The sequence below is a fragment of the Mus caroli genome, chromosome 5, assembly GCF_900094665.2.
Source record: "Mus caroli chromosome 5, CAROLI_EIJ_v1.1, whole genome shotgun sequence".
In the NCBI taxonomy this organism is placed as follows: domain Eukaryota; kingdom Metazoa; phylum Chordata; class Mammalia; order Rodentia; family Muridae; genus Mus; species Mus caroli.
In genome coordinates, this window is record NC_034574.1 from 85,113,329 (window position 1) to 85,136,895 (window position 23,567).

The 23,567-nt window shown below is 40.0% G+C and overlaps 1 protein-coding gene across 4 annotated transcripts in view; it reads right to left on the minus strand.

Moving 5' to 3' along the window:
• Nucleotides 1-241: 241 nt before the first annotated feature.
• Cdkl2 (cyclin dependent kinase like 2) overlaps nucleotides 242-23,567 on the minus strand; it is a 34,045-nt gene continuing 10,719 nt past the window's right edge. For 2 of the 4 annotated variants that reach the window (XM_021163245.2, XM_021163247.2), the window contains exons 7-13: nucleotides 18,288-18,376; nucleotides 15,400-15,529; nucleotides 13,328-13,623; nucleotides 12,688-12,781; nucleotides 11,066-11,189; nucleotides 10,806-10,912; nucleotides 242-2,306 (exon numbers count right to left, since the gene is read on the minus strand). In XM_021163245.2, the coding sequence (XP_021018904.1) occupies nucleotides 2,253-2,306; nucleotides 10,806-10,912; nucleotides 11,066-11,189; nucleotides 12,688-12,781; nucleotides 13,328-13,623; nucleotides 15,400-15,529; nucleotides 18,288-18,376 (894 nt within the window). In that variant the 3' untranslated portion in view covers nucleotides 242-2,252. Of the gene's footprint in view, nucleotides 2,307-3,141; nucleotides 3,231-10,805; nucleotides 10,913-11,065; nucleotides 11,190-12,687; nucleotides 12,782-13,327; nucleotides 13,624-15,399; nucleotides 15,530-18,287; nucleotides 18,377-23,567 lie in introns of all 4 variants that reach the window. The other 2 variants (XM_021163243.2, XM_021163244.2) reach the window with 2 other exon arrangements.

The window sequence follows — 23,567 nt, forward strand, 5'->3', positions numbered from 1 at the left end:
TAAGATTACAAACAAGCAGAACTTAGAGTCACCTAAGAAAATGTTTCCATGTTCCCTCTTCAGTGGGAAGCCTGAAGTTCCAAACACACACACAAAACCCAGGCTCTAACCCTCCTCTTGCTAGATAGTTGTTATAAAATGTTATTTTGCTACAATACTGTCTACATATAGCAACAACCGTACAAGAAAAATTAATTTGCCACCCCTATATCTGGAATCTTTACAAAAAGGGAGAGGAAAAAACGATTTCAATTTTATTTATTAATACCATACACTGGTATGTATATTATTTATAATCTCTTAATATGAATTAAAACCATATATCGTGCTTAGTTAGACAATATTTATTCATTTTAAAACACAGGTGGGCACAGCAAGCCCATGGTCTCCAAAAGTACATAAATTGATTTCACATTAGCATGTTTACATAAATGACATTCTTGTAAGAAGAGACTAAATACTGCGCATTGATAAAAGAGAACATGTTAGCTTAGTACCTAGAGACTTCATCTGAACAGCATCGACTTCTTTAGTTCCTCACCAAGGTCTAACAAAATATGATCTTCAGATATCAATAAGGACTTAAGAAATGATTTTTAATCTCTTAATTGTAAAGTTCATAAAGTATCTTAATAGGCCAAAGATAGCAAACTCAAGAGTACACATTGTAAGGTAGCTGACGCAGACCCTCCCTTGTCAGGCTGATATTCTCACGTTGGCCTTTACATGACAACAGCCCTTAAATTAGCTTCGGGTGCCAATCAGCTTCGAGTACTGTCTCCTCCCCATCTGCTAGCTGATGGCAATATTTTCAAAATAACAATAAATAGTGGTATTTTAGTAGAAAGCCTATTACTACTGACACAGTGAGTTTTATCAGCATATTAGTCTTGCTAGTCTAGGCAAACCCTTGGTCAGAGGTTTAAAATTCAGCTTTTGAATAAAAATCAACATTTATTCAACTATTACCAACAGATTTGTTTTATGTTAGAACCCTTTATTTTGCCTCATCCTGAATGTCTACTACAAGTGTCCAAGTTTACGATTTCATTTTTACATCCCTCAGCAGAATGAAGAATTCTTGTTCAATTCTTAGGCTAAGTTCTAGTCAACAGCTTAAAAAAGAAAAAAGATCCCATTAGTTGGCTAATGCAAAAACACTACACAAATATGGTCCCCTGAACAGCTATTTTCCCAAAGGATAAATGAGGAGCATGGCTGGAAACACAGACACTAAGACCCTGGAATCAAAATGGCCTAATCCTCCCACCTGAAAGGTTGTAAACCTATATATCAGAAAGCATATGTGGAGCACATGTGATGACTTCCCACCTTGGTAAAAGGCTTTGGGGTAAGGCTAAGTATCTGAGGTGATAGGGCAATAGGAACTTCTGTGGTTTGTCCACTATCAACCTCAAACTATCAGAGACAAGAGTGGACTCCATCAAAGCCTCCAAAAGCCTCTTTGGTTGAGTGACTCAGTGGCAACTGGCCTAGCCAGGAGAACCAGACAGACTGCCAGGCAGCTCTGCACCCATCTCTTATTTTTATATTTTATACCTTTTTCCTCAAGGAGAAAAAGTTCTTCACTCAACGGTGTACCCACAAAACTGTCCCCACACCACTCCCATCTTGTCCTTTCATGCAGAACATTAGCACTAGAATCTCTCAGTACAGAAGACTAGCCAACACCACAGTCATTAGAAACAAAAGGATTCTCTGGCAGATTTGCAATAGCACAGATCTTAGATCTGTAGAGACAAGTCAGTCAGCAATGACAGGAAACAAAGACGCGAGTCTAACCCGCTGACCACAGCCTCACACTACTCTCATGCCCGGAAGCAAACTTTTAAAGTGTGTTCCTAGAGTTAAGGTAAAGGAAACTTTGCTCTTACAGATCCTAGCTTTTTTTCATTTTCTTCAACTGTAAACATTTATATAGATAATACACAAAGTTCAATGCATAAAATCATGACCTTTTATAATGATTCTCTCCTTTTTTTACTGACTTTTAATCTCAGATAACTTTAAATACACAATCTACTAATATCAAATACACATTCATGTAACAATAACCATGTCACTGTTGTTCCATGGATATATCTTGAAATAGCATCATAGGTTGGAAAGGTGAAGGGGCACTTGTTCAATCTTCCTTTGAAGTCTTTGGAAGTCTGTCTTCCCTTCTTCTACAAAGCCTTTCTTAGAAAGCATAGGTTTCCAGAAGGAAACAGTCAAACCGCAGATCTCCTCTAGGGCATCAGTGCTCTCGTGCAAGAGGACGTCATCTCAAGGGCTGGCAGCATCTAAAAGCAGGGTGCACACCAACACTTTACCAGGATCTTTCTGGAAGCTGACTGTTTTGTCACTTACTTTCCCATAGTGAGTATGTTGGTAACACTTGCAGGTGCTTGTAGTCTAAGAAACTTCAATATTTTAAAGACAATCTTTAAGATAACTACCAATCTAAACAATGATGTGTAGCATACTGTCTCATTTTATGCAAACATTGACTGATCTAAATTTTATAGAGCACACAACTTGTAGAACTATGAACTCACATGACTTGATGGTTCATAGTTCAGGGATTGCATCATGGAGACCTTTCCTGGGGCCTTCGTAGGGCTTGTGTAAATGAAGGCTTGCAGTTAAGCTTTGTTCACTTGAAAGTCAATTTAGCTTTGATGCCACAGGTGTTCAAAATATTTTGTTGACGTTAATAAATTAATTGCAATGACACAGTTATAGCACATGTAATTTTATCAATATCATATTCTACATAGAATTAATGAGATACTGAATAAGAAATGTTAAGCTTAAGGTTCCAGCAGATTATTATTAAAATAAGTCTGAGTGGGATTGGGGCACTTCTTATGAAGCAAGTACTGTTTATATAGAGTAGATTTGGTACTGGGACAGAAACTGGTGGGCAATACTGAGTGGATCTTGCTTTGCAAGCCTACAGGGGAAAGACTGATCCTGAAGACAACCATGTTCCCCTGGAGGGCATCACTCCTGACCTTCTAAGCAATACACCACTTCTTTGCCAGCAGCAGTTCTCATGGAATCACTAGAGAATGTTTTCACTAAAGTGTCTCATGAAGAGTTTACACAGCTGTAAGTGTGAGGAATCAGACCTACCCTGTTCAGGATTAAAATGAGTCTCAGTGTTGGTGTTCCATCCGAGGCAAATCAGCCTCAGAATCATCTGACAGGGGTGATCCTGCTCCCTATAAATTAATAAACAAGCATTACAGGTGCCCAGTAATTGTAAAACTCCTACTCCACAAGAATTCTGACTGTGTTTGTTAAGACTCTTTGTAGCTGAATTGCTTTCATGAAAAAGGATGAAGTAAGAGGCCCCTATTTGTATACTTATACATGTCTTATTTGTTTGTTTGTTTGGGGGACAGAGTTTATTGTAGCCAGGACTGGCCTCCAGCTTGCTATGTAGCCAAGAACAACCTTGAACTCTTGATCCTCCTGCTTCCAATCCCAAAGTGTTGGAATGATGGATATACAACACCACCCCTAGTTTATATACATTAAAAGAATTGTTAGAGAGGTGGGAGAGAGAGCTTAGTGGTTCAGAGTATTTGTTGGATTCAATTCCCAGCACCCACGTACTGGCTGACAACATCTGTAACTCCAGTCCACTTTCATGGGCTCCTCTTCTGACTGGACATGCCTATGGTATACATGCTGACAGAACATTCAGATATATAAAATAAAATATAGTTTTAGAAGACATTTTAGAACCAGATATCATAGCACTAGAGAGATGAGAGGATTTCCAGTTCAAGGACAGCCTAGGCTACCAAGTTCCCCCAAAAGAAACAAACAAACAAATAAATAAACAAAACCCCACAAACAAAAAGGAGGCCCTCTGGTCTGCCATGGCCCCACTACAACCAATCTCTTCTACTCATCCCAAAACAAAACCAAAAATCTGTTGGAACCTAAGCCATTATAACTGTTACACAAAGTAGAGAAAAATGTACTTAAAATAAATGGCTGAAACAGGCACGGGGGCTTAAGAAAATAACTGGGCATTTTTGAACTAAGTACGGGAGCATGTGGAGTGCTAAGATCTGATGTATGGGCTAACAGCAGAGTGGAGCACTGGGAACTCGGGTGTGAAGCTCCTACACGCGTGAGGAGCTGAGTTTAGTGCCCAGAATCTACATAGAGAAGGGTTGGGCATCCCAGCACGTGCTTATCATCATCTCAGCACTGCAGACGCTGAGACACATGGACAGATGTGATTTGCTGGCTGAGCAGCCTAGCCTGCTCGGTACATTCCAGGTGAGTGAGAGATCCTGCCTCAGAAAACAAATGGACAGACCCTGAGATGATAATACAGACAGACAAATATATCTCAGGGTGGTGGTGGTGGTAGTACATGAAGGAGAATAGGAATGGCTGATACTTCCAAGAAGTCTGGGACACAATCACGGGTGAAACTTGAGAATTTACAGTACAGAAGAAGGAACAGAGGTAAAATTGAATGAAATAGATTATTTAGTCACATTATCGTGAAGCGGGTGGGGAAGAGTGGCTACTACACAAAAAAGAAGAAGGAAAGGAAAGGAAAGGAATTATCACAGAGAACGTCCCACGTTTACAGAAAGAAACAGGCTTCCAGACACAAGAGGCATATACAACTCCAGACAGACATATCCAAAGAGGACACTTGCCATGACGTAGTACAGTGAGGATGTCAAAATATAAGGTGAAGAAATAATCTGAAAAGCAGCACAAGAAAATGTCAACTCAGAGACAAAGGCAGAAATAGCGGGATTATCCTAGCAACCAGAAGAGCCACTGGAATATGGAATATCTCCAGCTTTGAAAGTAAAAAACTAGCTGGGCGTGGTGGCACACGCCTTTAATCCCAGCACTCGGGAGGCAGAGGCAGATGGATTTCTAAGTTCGAGGCCAGCCTGGTCTACAAAGTGAGTTCCAGGACAGCCTGGGCTATACAGAGAAACCCTGTCTCGAAAAGCCAGAAAAAGAAAGAAAGAAAGAAAGAAAGAAAGAAAGAAAGAAAGAAAGAAAGAAAGAAAGAAAGAAAGAAAGAAAGAAAACAACTATGAGCTGAGAACACTATGCCCTGCAAACTGTTTTCCAATACTCATGGGGACATAAAGATGTTTCAAAGGAAGAAACCCAGGCAAGGCAGTTCATGAAAGTCACATCAGCAGTGCAGAAGATTCTCAGTGGGACTTGACAAGGAGAGAGACAAAGCATAGCCTAACTATAGATAAACAAACTAGACTGAGGACAGAAACGACCGTTTCCAGTGCAGCAACCAAGCTAATCCAGCAAAACAGAGCATCACCTAGTACATTCACAGGAAATAGAAAACCCCTTCCCATAACATTTTAAGTGTGAAGAGCCTCAGCTCACCACTAAAATGATACAAACTAAGGGACTAGGGGGGCGGGGGGAAACAAGAGCTATCTACATGCTGTCTCCAAAAAAACACACTTAACCAACACACATACCCAAGGACTTAATATCAAAGGATAGAAAACAACCAAGCAAAAGTAAAATGAAAACAAGCCAGCATAGCTATTCTTATATCATACGAAGTGAATTTCAAACCAAAGCTAAGTGAAAAAGATAAAAGGGACACTACCTATTAAAAAAACAATTCATCAAAATATAAAACAATAGTAAATCTTTATGCTCTCTATATTAGACTACTTAATTTCATAAAACAAACACTAAGGACATAAATAGCCACATAAGCCCTGATATAATGAGAGTAGAGTATTTCAATATTCTACTCTCAAACTTAAATAGGTCTTCCAAACTGAAAATAAGTAAAGACATTTTAGAGCTAAAATATACTGTGGATGAACTGGACTTAACAAAATAGTACATGTTCCACCCAACAGTAGTACATGGAAAGTTCTCTGAAACTGATCACACCAAAGGACACAAGTCAAGTCTCAACAAAATAAACAACAAAAAGAGAAAATTACTTATCTCCTACCACACCATAATGCCATAACTAGAAATCAATGGTAAGAGAAACTACAGAAAACACAAAAAAATGCTTGGAAATTAAACAACACACTTCTGAATGGATAATATGGCATGTAAGAAAGCAGTCAAGCGATTTTAAACTCTCAGGAGATAACTGATAATTAAGTCACCTACCATTAGCATTTCTGGGGCACAGCCAAGGCAGTTTACAGAGGAGAGCTTATTGTGAGAAGGATTCGTTATTTAAAAACCTGAGAGACAGATATCAAATAAAACAACGAGTGATGCACCTGAGGCTCTCAGGAAACAAGCAGCTGGTCCTGAACAGAGCACAGTGCAAGAACAAACGACGATCCGGGAGAAATCAGTGGCACTGATGTTAAAAGGATAAAACACAAACCCAACCCAAGAGTTGGCTCTGTGAAAAAGTTAAGGACATAAACAAACCCTTAGCTGATCTGACAAAGAAGGGAGAGAAAATAAAAATTAGTAAAATTAGATACCAAAGGGTGCCATTACACTGGCTCCAGGAAAGCTCAGAGCATCACTCAAATTACAATGCAAACCTGGACTCTGAAAAGCTGGATAACCTGGAGGAAATACAAGAATTCCAAAAGCATATCATATACCAAAATTAATCCCTGAATATAGAACACAAGCCAACCCATTACAGCAACAAGATCGAAGCTGTTTCTAAAAGCTCTCCGTGAAGACAAGCCCAGGACCAGGTGGAATCACTGCTAATGTCTATCAAGCTTCCAAGAAGTCCCAGATCAATTCTTAACTTGTTCCATAAAATAGAACTGGAGGACTACAGACCTACTTCCTCGGTGAACATAGATGCAAACATCATCAAGAAAATACTTGCAAACTGAATTTAGGAGCACATTTAGAAGATTATATATCACCAGGCATGGTGGTGCAGACCTTTAAATTAACATTCAGGAGGCAGAAACTGGTAGATCTCTGTGAGTTCAAGGCTAGCCTGATCTACATTAGCAAGTTCCAGGACAGAAGAGACCTTTTCTCACCAAAAACAAAAACAAAACAAAACAAAACAAACAAACAAACAAAGCTGAAAAGAAAGAGGCGGAAAAAGGAGATTAGATATTATGACTAAGTAGGTTTAATACCAAAATCAAGGTTGATTCAACATACAGAAACTCCAGAGACAAAAATCATATTTCAGTTGAAGCTCAAAAGCTATTTGACGAAGCTCATGATAAAAATTCTGGAGACTTCAGAAATAAATGTTTCATACAACAAGCCGTGACCATGGCAACTCCTACAAAGGAAACAATTAAGGCTCACTTACAGTTTTGGAGGCTTAGTCTATTATCAGCATGGTGGGAAGCATGGTGACACACAGGCAGACACCGTGATGGAGGAGTTCTATTTCTGGATCCACGGGCAGCAGGAGAGAGAGAGCCACTGGGCCTGGCTTGGGCTTTTGAAATCTCAAAGCCCATCCCCAGTGACACATTTCCTCAAACAAGGCCAAACCTACTCTACCAAGGCCACACTTCCTAATATTGCATTCAAATATATGAGCCTGTGTTGGCCATTCTTAGTCAAACTACCACACCATTCTAACAAATGAAGAAAAACTCAGAGCATTCCTCTAAAATCAGGATCAAGGATTTCCAATCTTCTCTCTCTTATTAGATACAGTGCCCAAACTCTTGGCTAGAGCAGTAAGACCAGATAAAGACATAAAGGGAAAAAGTCAAACCATTGCTATGGGCAGATAACAAGATTCTTTACTTAAAAGACCTAGTGAGTCTACTAGGAAATCCTCAGTCATAATAAACACTGCCATCAAGTGCCAGCATACAAATCAACACAAACGGAAGTAGCTCTCATTTACACCAACAGTTACTGCCCAAGAAAGAAATTAGAAAAAATATTCCATCCAAAATAACTCCTGCCAAAAGTAAGTATTTAGGAACATACCTAACCGAAAAAGTAAAAGACCTCTATGATTGAAATTTCAAGATACTGAAAAAAAAAATCACAGAAGATACTAGAAATATTCCTGGATAGAATTAATACTGTGAAAATGTCTATACTACCAAAATTAATATACAGAATTAAAGTGAGAGGAAGCAATACAGGAATGTCTATGAAGCCACAGAAGAGCATGGATAGGCTACGTACTAAGGAGACGAGAAATACTGGAGATCACAGCACCAAAACATATGCTCTACTGCAGCAATAAAGCCAACAGGTACTGGAAAAGAGCAGACAGGTGGGCCAAATATGAGGGACCCAAAATAAAATGGCAGAGCTATGTCCACTTAATTTTTGACAAAGTAGACAAAAACTCCTTTGGGAAAATGCCTATCCAACAAATGGTGCTGGCAAAATCGATTCCTAAGGCAGAAGAATTAAATTAGCTTTATATCTTTCACATTGCAGCAAACTCAATTCAAAATGAACCAAAGACCTTAATTTAAAGTCTGAAACTTAGAAAAAAAAGCATAAGGGATACCCTTCAAAATATCTGGGTAGGCCAGACTGTTTCAAATAGAACATCCACAGCACAGGGACTAACTAACCCCAGTAGCAGGAGCCGGGAGTGTGAGAAAGTACACTTCTAACCAGCAAAGGGAACAGTCAGCAGAGCTAACAGACAGGCCACAGAGTAGGAGAGAAGGATCCACACTTCAGACAAGAGGCTAGCATCCAGAATTCACAAAGAATTACAAAAATTAAATGTCAAGGAAATAAAGCTGACAGTCAACTTACACATATAGGCAAATGAAACGAGCTCTACAGCTTCTGAAAAAAGAAATACAAATGGCCAATAACTATTTGTCAAAGTGTTTGATATCCCTAGCTATCAAAAAAATACAAATTAAAACTGCTTTGAAATACCATCTCGTGCTGGTTAGGATGGCCATCATCGACAAATCTGACAACAAATGTTGGAGAAGGGGACTGGAGAGATGGCTCAGCGATTAAGAGCAACAACTGCCCTTCTAGAGGTCCTGAGTTCAATTTCCCAGCAAAAACAGCTACAATGTGCATATATATATATACACACACATATATATGTATATATAGATATACATATATATACACACACACACACACACATATATATATAATAAATGTTTTTTAAAAAATGTTGGAGAAGATGTGACGAGAAAGGAATCCTTATTCACTGAAAACTACTACAGCCATTGCGAAAATGAGTTTGGTGATTTTTTAAACAATTAGAAGTGGAACCATATGGCCCTGCATCTCCTCCTGAATATCCACACCCTACTATAGAGATCTTGCACACCATGTTTTCTGCTGCTTTATTCACTAAAGTAAAACACTAGAATCAGTCTGGCTGTCTGTGAATGTGGGGTGTGTGTGTGTGTGTGTGTTTATGTAACATTGCCCAGCTCTAAAGAAAAATCAAGTTGTATAATTTGCAAAAGGATGAATGGACCTGGAATGTGTAATATTAAATGAAACCACACAAGCTTAAAAAGAAACATGTCAAAAAAAAAAGCCAGGCAGTGGTGGCGCACGTCTCGGGAGGCAGAGGCAGGCAGATTTCTGAGTTCGAGGCCAGCCTGGCCTACAGAGTGAGTATAGCCAGGGCTATACAGAGAAACCCTGTCTCGAAAAACCAAAAAAAAAAAAAAAAAAGAAAGAAACATGTTCTCTCTCATATGCAAAGTCTATCCAAAAGTTCACGTGTACATATAAACACATGTAAATGCCAATATATACAACATGAAGGAAAGAGAAGAAGAAAGGCTGAGTGCAGGCTATGGGCACGAGCTAAGACAGGATGCACAGCTGACTGTTCTTCTAGTTCTAATTCTATCATCATTTTGTTTGTTTGGATAGTAGATAGGTACATGAACTATATTCAATACTTCAGTATAAAATTTTGTGTTACACTCCACAGCTTCCATTCTGAATGTTAATTCTAACTGTTTAGAACTTCACTAAGTTATACAGACTTTTGATATGGTTAATTTTGGTATGTGATGTTTTTATTTATTTGCAAGTTTTTATAATAAAGTTTATAAAAATTTTAAAGATAAAGGCCCCATCTCAAAAGCTAAAACTAAAGAATGGATTATATCAGGTCAGCAGTTTAATGATAAATGTGTGTAATAAAGTTCTATGCATAATGAACTTACAAACAAAACTGATCCCATATGAGACTTACCAAATTCCTAAGAGCACATTCCCCCTGAAGCACATCAAATCTGTGTGAGACCTGAGCTACACCTGTGAAGAATATCTCTGCACCTGAGCTGCACCTGTGAAGAGTATCTCTGCATCTGAGCTGCACCTGTGAAGAGTATCTCTGCACCTGTGAAGAATATCTCTGCAGGGCTGGTGAGATGGCTCAGTGGGTAAGAGCACCCGACTGCTCTTCCAAAGGTCCGAAGTTCAAATCCCAGCAACCACAAGGTGGCTCACAACCACCCATAATGAGATCTGATGCCCTCTTCTGGTGCGTCTGAAGACAGCTACAGTGTACTTACATATAATAAATAAATTAATTAATTAAAAAAAAGAGTATCTCTGCACCTGTGAAGAATATCTCTGCACCTGAGCTGCACCTGTGAAGAGTATCTCTGCACCTGAGCTGCACCTGTAAAGAGTATCTCTGCACCTGTGAAGAATATCTCTGCACCTGAGCTGCACCTGTGAAGAGTATCTCTGCACCTGAGCTGCACCTGTGAAGAATATCTCTGCACCTGAGCTGCACCTGTGAAAAGTATCTCTGCACCTGAGCTGCACCTGTGAAGAGTATCTCTGCACCTGAGCTGCACCTGTGAAGAACATCTCCATACCTGGTGTGATGCAACACTGGACGCGTGCAGGTCAATGGCAGCCAGAGAGGGAATTCGAGATTCTGAAAGGCATTTATTCTCTTTCTTTATTAGCCTAGAATTTCGAGCTAGATGAAAAGAATCAAAAACATAATGAAAAAAATTAGGAACTGTTTTTCACATTTGTAAGTACTTAGTATACATGAGTGAATTGTTAATTTACTTAATTTACAATCTAGCAATATAAACAAAGGGATGAAAGTAGAAGCACACAAACGTACCTATGCCTTCTAAAGCTCTCAGTTCAGGAAGATGGTTATAGTTTAGTTCAGGCAATCGCACGTCTGCTTTGGGATATTCCTTCCTTTTCTTGTTTGCCTGCAGGAGGTACTTTTCACCTGAGACCTGATCACCAGAATGATTGACATACATACATTAGTTTTAAGGTGAGCTAGGCTTTCATCTGTAACTACTATGCTCACGCGTCATTTCAAGGGCTGGGATAATAAAACTTTAATGACATTACTGATACAGAAAACGGTTTCAGCCCATTATTTTATCAAATTTATCAAACTTGCTAACAATCTGTTCTCTAGTTTCTTTTCTCCCCTTAGCCAATCTTCAGTAGAAGACACAACAAGCAATAGGCAGCTGAAGATGACATGACATCTTGGCTCTTCATGCCAGAGGGTCAGCATTAGACCACCGCGTGGGGTTTTCAGCAACAGTGGATGTTCTTTACTGTAACTGTGACCTGTTGGTCTTCAGACGCATTAGCCAACCACCAGGTTTACTGTCCCTTTAGATTCTTGGTACCCAGCTTCTGACATTTATGCTTCCAGACCCTCTCCAGCAGCTTGAACAGTCTGAATAAGCATTACTGTATATGATGGGATGGCTCAGCAAGACAAACAAAAGCACAGACTTCTGAGCTGGAAGTTACTTCCCATTGCTGGAAGGCAAACTATGTATCACTTACAGAGGATATCAGTTGTATACACTGCTAGAAAACAAGGTAAGGAGTGGGTTTAGATAGCAGTGGAGGATGAGGTGCCATATTCAAATGAGTTCAATTTCAAAGAAGACCTCAAGGTTTCTTATGGACTAAAGAGGACACAAAACATGTGCTGGTTTGTCTAGGGGGAGAATGTTCTAAAGCAGGACAGACAGTAAGCATAAAAGCCCAAAGGCAGGGAGGGGTATATCTGACCATCACACAGAAGTCAAAAGGGAATCTACAGTTGGAACAGACTGAGGAAAACAGAGCTGGAATACAGGGTTGGGGACTTAACTCATGCAGGGATTTAATACCTATCAGGATTCTGGCCCTTCCACAGAGAACAGAGGCCAAGGGAGAGTTTTGGTCAGGATAAGAGGTGACTGCGTGATGTGGTCTTGGACCAGCCTGCTATCTGTGAACCACACATATGCCTCTCAGAGTCAATAAGCCATTGTGTCTTTACCTTGCTCATCTATGAGACCATGAGCTCCACAAAGACTGAATTGATCCAATTTGTGTTTTATATACAACAGAGCGATCATAAATGTTTAAGTGATTATGCAAAATATTTTCACCAAAACTCTAGTAAGTTAGTGAGACATGGTATCTTCTCATTTACTCTTTAACAAGAACTGAACTGCAAGTATGAGGGTAAGAACATTCACTATGCTGCCAAACTAAGTGAGATGGCACCGTGAGAGAATCTTCCGACCGGACTGAGAAAATGTATGTAGACATTGGGAATTTTGAATTAGACTCTGACAAGTGAGGACAGCACTGCATAACTCAGGTTTCAGTCAATGGTGCCAAGTAAAACTTAACCATTCACTCCCGTGCTTATGAGCAGCACAGGTCTAGATGTGACCCGTGCTTGCTCTTTTGCAGCAGAGAACAGTTACTTACGGATGTGCTCACATTCATATTATAAATCCCTGCTGGAGGAGGCTGATTTGGTTTAACAAATGGATTACAGTATTTCTTTGTTTTCTCGTCCACTCTGTAACAAAAATTTTAAGTTAGAATCATCAATAATTATTTTCAAACACAAATCAATGACATTATGCTAAATGATATGCAGTTTAATCAGAACTTAATGTCTAATCTCAAGTCCACAATACACAGGAATCTGGTGCGAGCGACATTCCACCATTCAGCACATCACTTGGGCTTCCTATAGCTGCTTCTTTCAGGAAAATGCCCAAAGGAGCCTCTGTGTGCCACTCAGTGCTCACCACCATTCCACACAGCAGCAGATGCTGACAACAAATTATTCCTTTTATTAATGACAGCCTTTCATGGTATTAAACTAAATTGCTATAGCTTCTCTTCATTGTAAACAACAGTAAAATACTTACCTAGAACTCAGGTAAATGCATTCTTTCTTTTTTCTTTTTCTTTTTTGGGAAATTCTAATAAATTCTCATCATAAAGGTCAAAAATATTTAAAGAGCTATTTTGTAAGTTGAAATTGCATCCAGAATTTTGACAGTAAAACAATGTGAACAAGTTAACAAGCATTTTTTGATTCATTTCCCATCCTTACCTGTAATTCTGAACTCCAGGAATAGTCCCCATTCCAGCATTAATACCAGGAGCAACTGCAGAAAGATTGTGTGTGAGGGGAGGAATCGCTGTGCCTGGGTTCCTTGAGTGATCAATGTTGACATTGCTGCAGTCTCTGAGGCTGGTGGAAGCCAAGCCTTTGTGGTTTGTCCCGTTGTCATGGAGACAGTTGGCATTTGAAACTCTACTTCCTTTTTCCGTTTTCTCAACATCAATTTTTGACCCCTTTACTTTAAACACTTTTGAATCCTTAATTTTGGGGTCAGCATTGGTATCCTGACATTAATAAAGACGTTGACAAGTTAATGATCTGACAATAAAATTCACATCCCTATTCTACCTATGGAATTACAGTTAAACCAAGATTCTTATTCAAATAGTTATTGTGAAAATACAAGAAGACTGTATGTGATGAATACCAACTTGATAGATGATAGACAGACAGAAGACAAACAGACAGACAGTAGATCTGTCTGTGTCCATGAGTATATGTTTCAGTTGGGGAGTAAAATAGAAGAGGAATACAGAGAGACTGCTGCTTTTGTTCTTACATATTCAGAGTCAGCAAACATCAAACTGAAAACTCTTCCTTTGGTTAACTTGACAGTGTGGAAACAGAATCAAGAACAGATCCTGCATAACTTAGCAGGAAAGTAAATGTTTCACTAAATGTCAGAATCACAAGTTTAAAATGTTACCAAAATTCTAAAAGTAATATCTGTATTTTCTATTATTAAGGAAGAAAAGCAGACTAAGTTGCATGTATTTGCTCCCCAGTGTATGTGTGTGTGTGCATGTGATGTGTGTGTATGCACCTGTGTGTGCATATGTGTGAGCATGTGTATATACATGTATGTTTATGCATGTATATGGACAGAGATGCCCAGTATTCTTGGATGAGTGTGTGGAACTAAAATTCTCTTTTTCTTTTCTTTTCTTGTTTTGTTTTTTCCAGACAGGGTTTCTCTGTCTAGCCCTCGCTGCCCTGGAACTCACTCTGTAGACCAGGCTGGCTTCTAACTCAGAAATCCGCCTGCCTCTGCCTCCCGAGTGCTGGGATTAAAGGAGTGCGCCACCACTGTCTGGCTAAAATTCTCATTGAGCTGCATCTGTACCACAGATTTTGTAGACTGACTAGGTGAGACCTGTGACTATAGAGCAATGGATATAGGTCTACAACCAAAATTATCTAGGAATATCTTACTCCTTTTCATAGCTACCTACAGTCTGTATGTGACCCAGCTTCCTCAAGACTACTTGGTAAACTGAGGCTGTACTGTTAAGCATAACAGACCTCTAGCTTCTAACAACCTAAAAGCTAAAGGCTTTAAGATAACACCTGTAATACAAACAAGATGTCCCACTCTGCCGTAGCCCACCTACCTAACACCTACCAGTGTGTTCAGTGAATGCTCTGACTTATGACCTTCTCCACTCCGTGGCTATAAAGATCTTATAGCAAAACATGTCATGCAGGGTCACTCAAGTCTATGATCCTGGGGCATGGTTATGACTCATCCTTGTCCCAGAATACAGCATTTCCTTATATCCTTCAAGTCATTATTTTACATAAGGTGATTTTCAAAGCAATACTACTGCACCTTCTAGTACTTGTTCAGCATTTAAAATATAATATATTATGTTTTCTAAAGTTATTGTCTGTAGGAAAGATACTATCTTTTTGTTTATTTAGGTTTTTTTTTTTTTTTTTTTTTTTTGCAGCCAAGTTGACAGTTACCAGTTTACTCAGTATTTGAAAACTTTAAAATCTTCATTATTGGACTGCTCAGTGGTTAAGAGCACTTGTTGCTCTGGAGAGGACTAAGATTTGATTGCCAGCACCCACATGGTGGCTCACAAACCATATGAAATTCCCGTCCTACAGGATCCAACACCCTCTTCTGGCCTGCACAGGTCCCAAGCCTGTATGTTGTTCACATATGCACAGGTTAAATACTCATGTATAAAATAAAATGAATACATCTAATCTTAAAAATGTAAATCTTCATTATTTCCATCCACAGATTTACACCTTAAAGCATAAACATTTACCTGTACCACAAGGGTTTTTCTTTCTTCACCTAAGGCATCATCTTTTTCTTTCTTTCTGTTTTGAGACTTTTTAGGTAAAGAATTATTCCTGGCATCTTTCTCTATTTTTAACTGCAATTCTTGAGAAAACCTATATAAAAGTATATTTCTCAATTAAAATAAAATTAATGAGAAAGAAAAACCTAGGAAAAAACTCAAGATAATTATTTAAAATTCAGTATTAAACTAATCCATTTTATTTAAAACGAGAAAAATCCCATCGCAGATGACTAGCTCCTAAACGCTGTCCTGCAGGCTTTCGGGGTGCAGAGGAGTCTCTCCGGAGTCTCAGCAAGAGAATGTCTGCACCAGCCTGTGAGCACTGGACCTTGGAAACAAAATGGAGAATGAGGCTGTGGCAGGCATCTCTCCAAGAACTGCCCCAAGCCAGGCTATCAGTCCTGTGCGCCTCACACCCACTCATTCACTGTGTGTTGGGGTGGGGGGGTCGTGAGAGGAGTGTCACTTAAGGATGCTCAGAGTGCAGCAGAGAAAAGGGTCAATTCTACTAAAGCTAAACAAGCCCTTGGACAACATCTCTCTTCAGCTTGTGTGACAAGAACCACAGGCTGCATTGGTTGTCTTAAGGAAGCATTCAAATGGTGACCCAAGTACAAGTCAAGCCACACGCATTCTTCACTTAAATGACTAACAGGAAAAACATGCTTATTCAGATGGGAATGTGGCAAATATTCTGCTTTGAAAATGAACAAGGTGAGCTACTCACTGCAAGGAAATCAACTGAAAATAGTTCTGTAAACAATAAAATTCAAATTTCCATGTGAAAAATTACAATTCAGTTAACTTGGGATCTTAGTGGTCTTTCAATAATTCTAAAGTTTTCTAGTAAAATGAAGTATACTTTTTTAATATTATATAAAGAAACATACCTACATTTTTAAGGTCCGCATAATTCAACATTACCAATATGCTTCAAATGGTGAGAATATAGCATAAAAGCATGCAGACAAAACATCAGGTCAGAAGATCAGACAAAAATAGATTTAATGCAAGAGAGACAGCAAAGTTCATTGCCATGGTTTAAATTCCACACTGAGCCGGCCATTTAGAAACTATCAGAGGGGAATGGAGGGAGGACTCAGCAGTTCCGAGGGGACTGGAGGGAGGACTCAGCAGTTCCGAGCGAGCACTTGCTGCTTTCCAGAGGCCCACACCAGATTCCCAGCAACCGCCTCAGGCAGAACAACTGCCTAAGCCTTCAGCTCCACAGCATCTAATACAATCTTCCAGCCCCTGTGAGCACACACATATGACAGACAGGCAGATACACGACACACACACATACACACACAAATCAATATAAATAAAAATAAAATAAACTTTAAGTTAAGGAATACTACAGCTAAGCAGGGCATCATCCACCTGTCAATCCCAGCACTCATCAGGCCAAGGCAGGAGAAGCCAAGGCAGAGGCTATGTAGTGAGTTTCAGACCAGACGAAGTACAATGCAAGACACTGCCTTGAATAATGAAAAATAAAAACAAGGAAGGGAAAGAAGAACAGAGGACAAAAAGATAGAAGGAGGGAATTGCAACTGCCAAGTTCTGGTATACTATCTAAGTTTGACATAGAATCAAAGAATACTAAGTTACCTCAAAAGACTATTAAAAATACACACACATTTGTTTCTTCAAACAAAACTAACATACATAGTTCACAAATTAATATAAAAGCAAATGTAAGAATCCAGATGTAGTGTTATTAAACTAGATTTTTAAAGAGATATGCAAAATGGCAAAGCTTTAGGACAGGTGAGATAGCTCAGCAGTTAAGAACCCATGCTGCTCTTGTAGAACTTCTGAGTTTGGTTCCCAGCATCAATGTCAGGAAGCTTACCATTGCCTCTAACACCAGCTTCACATCTTCTGCCCTCCTGTGACCTCCAAGAGTACCTTTATTTATGTGCACATACACAAATCCAGCCACACATGGAAACACATAAATAGACAGACAGACAGATAGATATAGATATAGATATAGATATAGATATAGATATAGATATAGATATAGATATAGATATAGATATAGATATAGATATAGATACTTGGAGAAGCACCCACAGACACTGAGGCAGTACTAGCACCCACAAGACTGATATATCAAGGACTTAGCACAGTAGCAGCAAGACCACTGGACCTGGTGTAGCATGAGTCTGGCAGCAACAGGAAATGGCAACTGCACAGTTGCAGCAACACCACAGAGTTCAGTGACCTGAATTAACGCTCGGTGTCACCACATGAAGACAGAAAAGAGTCTGTTTCATGAAATCCAGCAGTTCCAGTTTAATAGGTACAGGAACCACCTGGGGATTTCATAGGATGCAGAAGGCTGATGTCCTGCAAAGGGAGTAATAACAAGTAAGCCTGTGTACTGGCTAGTTTTGTGTCAACTTGACACAGCTGGAGTTATCACAGAGAAAGGACCTTCAGTTGAGGAAATGCCTCCATGAGATACAACTGTAAGGCATTTTCTCAATTAGTTATCAAGAGGGAAAGGCCCCTTGTGGGTGGGACCATCTCTGGACTGTTAGTCTTGGGTTCTATAAGAGCAGGCTGAGCAAGCCAGGGAAGGCAAGCCAGTAAAGAACATCCCTCCATGGCCTCTACATCAGCTCCTGCTTCCTGACCTGTTTGAGTTCCAGTCCTGACTTCCTTGGTGATGAACAGCAGTATGGAAATGTAAGCCAAATAAACCCTTTCCTCCCCAACTTGCTTCTTGGTCATGATGTTTGTGCAGGAATAGAAACCCTGACTAAGACAGCCTGGCTGTGGAGCCTTCCCTTTGACCCTGGTCCTCACAGCCTGCAGAGCACAGGCCAGTACTGTACCTCTCAGCAAATCCATCCATTTGAAAGAAGTCATGTCGCAGAAGGTCAGCACAGAAGGGTCTTTTGTCTGGGTCAATGTGCAAGCATTTCTGAAAAATCAAGAACACATACAAGTCTTCTTCAAGAATAGCTGTCTAGAGTTAGGTGTCTTCTTTACAGCCAGTAAACAGAATAAGGCACAAATCACAATAGTGGCCACCAGTGGTGTTTGTATCACAAAAACAGACCCAGCAGGCACTCAGTACCTATAGATGCAAATAAATGCACAAATCACTAAGAAGCAGTCGTTCCAAAAAAAAAAAAAAAAATGATTCTGGCCTCTATCTCTACTATCTGTCTATACAAAATACAGGCAGCAGAACAAGTTAGATTTCACTAGTGGGGGTTACACAACACAACCTGGTTCCTTTAACCAGGTTTAAACAAAAGAGATTAAATAAGTATAAGAGCAACTGCCAGCTGTAATAGTACATACTTATTTTCCCAACACTTGGGACACTGAGGAACGGGTTAGAGGTTCAAGGCCAGTCTAGGTAACATAGCAACACCTTATCCAAAAACATAAGACAAAGCAAACAAAAACAACATCAACCAATGGCAACTTAGAAGTTTTCCTGGTTTTGGTTTTTAAAAAATTAAATTTAGGGGGCTGGTGAGATGGCTCAGTAGGTAAGAGTACCAACTGCTCTTCTGAAGTTCAAATCCTAGCAACCACATGGTGGCTCAAAACCATCCGTAATGAGATCTGATGCCCTCTTCTGGAGTGTCTGAAGACAGCTACAGTGTACTTAACATATAATAAATAAATAAATCTTTTTTAAAAATTACATTTATTGTCATGAATCTGTGTGTAGGGGTGTGTGTGTGTGTGTGTGTGTGTGTGTGTGTGTGTCTTGTGTGCAGGCACACAGGCACCGTGCACTTGTGGAGGTCAGAGGATACCTGCAGGAGTTGGCCTTCTCCTTTCTCCATATAGCTCTCAGGGACTGAACCCAGGTCAGCAAGTGTCAGAGCTTTATCTGCTGAATCATCTATAAATTTTCTTTATATCTATGGTGGTTTGAATACTCTTAGCCATGGGGAATGACACTATTAGGAAGTGTGGCTTTGTTAGAGGAAGTATGTCCAAGGAAAGGTGAGCCTTGAGGTCTCCAAGCCCTTCTCCTGGCTGCCTGCGAAAGACAGTCTCCTCCTTTGGATCAAGATGTAGAACTCTCTTTTCCTCCAGCATCAAGTCTGCCTGCACACTGCCATTCTTCCCACCATGATGATAACAGACTAAGCCTCTGAAACTCTAAGCCAGCCCCAATTAAATGTTTGTCTTTATAAGAGTTGCCTTGGTCATGGTGTCTCTTCACAGCCATAAAACCCTAACTAAGACAATACCTAATTTAAATTATCAAAGAAATTATAGCAGGATACGGTGGTGCATGCCTTTAATTCAGCACTCACTGTTAATTCCAGCACTTGGAAGAATTTCTTTTCTAGGATTTATTTGTTTATGTGAAGACACTGTAGCTGTCTTCAGGCACACCAAAGGACGGTACTGGATTCTATTACAGATGTTTACGAGTTGTCATTCTATTACAGATGTTTACGAGTTGTCATGTGGTTGCTAGGAATTGAACTCAGAACCTCTGGAAGACCAATCAGTGCTCTTAACCATTGAGCCATCTCTCCAGCACCTGTGAGACTTAGGCCAGCTTAGCTTACACAGTGAATTATAGGCCAGCCAAAACTACATAGTAAAAATTTTTTGGCGGGGTGGGGTGGGGTGGTGGTGGTGGAGTCTGAGACAGGGCTTCTCTTTGTAGCCTTGGCTGTTCTGGAACTCACAACTTAAAACAGGCAGACCTCCAACTCAGAGATCCACCTGCCTCTGCCTCCTGAGTGCTGAGATTAAAGGAGTGTGCCACCACCTCCCAGATAACACCTTGTATTGAAAGAAAGAAATAAAAGAAAGAAAGAGAGAGAGAGAGAGAAGGAGGGAGGGAAGAAGGAAGGGAAGAAAGAAAGAGAGGTAGGAAGGGAGATAGGGAGAAAGAGAGGGAGGGAGGAAGGAAGGGAGGATGAGAGGGAGGCTAAGAGATGGCTCAGTGGTTAAGAGAACTGAGTATTCTTCAGAGGACAAAGGTTCTATTCTCAACACCCACACAGCAATTCACAACCACCTGTAACTCTGGTACCAGGAAAACCTATGTCCTAGTCTACCTTCCATTGGTACTGAACATACATGGTGCACAGATATACATGCCAGAAAAACACCCAGAAACATAGAAATCTAAAAAAAATTAAAAAAAAAAAAAAAAAAAAAAGCTGGGCATGGCAGCATACTACTTTAATTCCAGCACTCAGGAGACAGAAGCAGGGGGATTTGGAGGCCAGCTTGGTCTACACAGAGAGTTCCAAGGCAGCCAGGGCTATACAGAGAGACCTTGTCTCAAAAAACTAAAAACAAAACAACAAACAAACAAATAAAACAACCTCCTCCAAACCAAATTTAAAACAAAACAAAACAAAAGAACAATTAAGCCTGGTAGTTTCGGTGAATACCTTTAATTCCAGAACTCAGGAGGCAGAGGAAGGTGAATCTAGGCCAGCCTGGTCTACAAAGTGAATACCAGGACTTCCAAGGCTACACAGAGAAACCTTGCCTTAGGAAAAAAAAAGAAAGGGAGGGAGGAAGGGAGGGAAAGAAAACAAATTATAACTTTGGCAACTGATTTTATGACCTTAAGAAATTATTATTTGCTGATTAAAATTTAGATAACCAAATGCCAGTTGAAGTGTGGGGGTGCACACCTGTAACTCCAGTCTGCAATACCCAGAGGCAGGAGCACTGAGGCAAGCTGGAGGCAGCCTGGGCCACATAGTGTCATCTTGTCCCAACAGCAACAAAAGAGCACACACTGTAAACTCTTGAGGGCATAAGCTACTGCAGAACAACGGAAAGAGCCCTCTCTGTCACTGCCACTATGCCAGGTGCTTCATGCAGATGACTTCACTAAACAAGGTCTTGCTCTCATCCACTGAAATCCCTCAACACCAATAAAAACAGAACAGATTCTGTAAATACTTTTAGTTCTGCAGTTGATTCTGAAACTTTTACTATATAATTCGCTTCAAGGCACTCCAAAAAAAAAGGAGAAGGTAGTGTGAAGTTAAACAAGATTGCTATCCAAGAGCTGGTCACAGGTAAAGCTAGATCCATCAGCCCTATGCTGCCTCTACCCTTCTGCTCTCGGCTACAAGGGTATATCAGAGACTGCAGAAAGGGCTCAGCAGTCAAGAGTACAAGGATCTGAGTTTGTTTCACAGTCCTGCCCCATTCCCACTGGGCAGCTCACAACTGCCTGGAACTCCAGTGCCAGGGAACCCAGTGCCTCCAGCCTTGGTGGGCACCATCACTAGTGTGTACATACCCAAACACACATGCACATAACTAAAAATAAAACAGTCGTGCAGTGGTGGCACATGCCCTTAATCCCAGCACTCAGGAGGCAGAGACAGACAGACGGATCTCTGTGAGTTCAAGGCCAGCCTGGTCCATAGAGCAGTTCCAGGACAGCCAGGCCTACACAGAGAAACAAAAAATATCTGAAACAAAATGTTAAGATTTTATGATTCTAAAGGGATGTATAGTAAACAACCGTTTAAACTTCCTTCTTTTTAAATCTCTTTAAAAAAAAAAAAAGATGGTCTCAGAAAAAACATTTAATTTATTAGAGGATTAGCAAGAAAGGAAGACATGTATCATCCTATAAACTTACTATAACTCATTATTATCTCCGAGTGTGGGTGGGTGGTATGTGGAAGCCCAACACTGATGTGTTTACCCAACACTCAAGTGTTTGGTTTTTGTTTTTTAAATCACTCTGCACCTTGCATCTTTGAAACAGTGTCTCATTGAATCTGGAACTCACCAACTGGGCTAGTCTGTAGGGACCTCCCTGTCTCCCCAGGCCTCAACTCCCTGACCCCTGAAGGGAAGTTACAGACACACCCAGTGTCTTAGTTTCCTTTCCTGTTTCTGTGATATAAAAGAGCAATTTAAGGGGAAGGGGACTTATTTTAGCTCATAATTCAAGGCACAGTACATCATGATGAAGAAGTCAAGACACCAGGAGCTTGAAGCAGTCAATCATACATCCACGGTTGGAAGAGAGTAAAAATACATGCATGTTAGTGTTGAGCTTGCTTTTTCCATTCTTAAGGTCCAGGATCCCTGCCTAGGGAATGGTGGTACCCACAGTGAGAGGGTCTTTTTACCACAACTAATGTAGTCACCCTAAACATGCTAAGAGACCCTTCTCCCAATGATTTCAGATGCTCTGAAGTCTGACAGCACTAACCATCACACCTGCTTTTATGCACACACTTTGCTGACAGCCATTTTTCTAACCCCTATCTAAACTTTTCTTAGTGAGTTAAAGACAGCAAAATCATCAAGTACATGGTTGGACGAGCCTGGCATTTTAAGGATACTGTTTTGCAGTACCCTGAAAAATTAGTAATAATAACTTTCTGAACTAACAGTGTTAAAGGGTCAACTCTCAGAGACAAGGTAATGCAATAGAAATCCCTAGTTTCTACTAGATACAAACAAAAGCATCAGTCACTTGTAAATTAGCTTCAACAAATCCAATGTGTAAGCAAAATGTCTTGATGATAGCACTGACTACGAGCCTATGAATTTATGCCCCTACATAATAATGTTCCTAATTATTTACATAATAATGTTCCTAATATTTACATTTATTTCTCTTATTTTAGTTTTTATGTCTATTTAAAATAGTTTTTATGTTTTTAAATGAGAATGTTTTCAAACTTAGAACATGTTAGAAATCTTCTCTGAAATTTTAAGACAAATAAAAATTTCAGGCTCTGCAAAGCTTTGACCCTACACAAAGAACTATAAGCAACTAAGGAATGCTGAGAGCCAAAGACACAGTTTTCCCCAAGGAAGAGCACATCAACTGGGTGTTTAATACCAAACGGTCAGCCCTAAAACCACATGAGTAACATTATACAGACTAAGCAGGTTATATTTATAAATTATACATATACATATATACACACATACATATAATAGCAACTAATGAAAAAAGATGCCGCGGTCAGAAAAGCACCGGGGTAGCTAGGGCGCAGGGTCGGCTGACACTCACCAGCTACCCACAACACCCGCCACAGGATCTTAAGACTTCTGGAGAGTGGAACACAGCTTCTGCTCCAATCCAATTGCGCGCGGGACCTGAGACTGCATTAGTTAGGGAAGCAGAA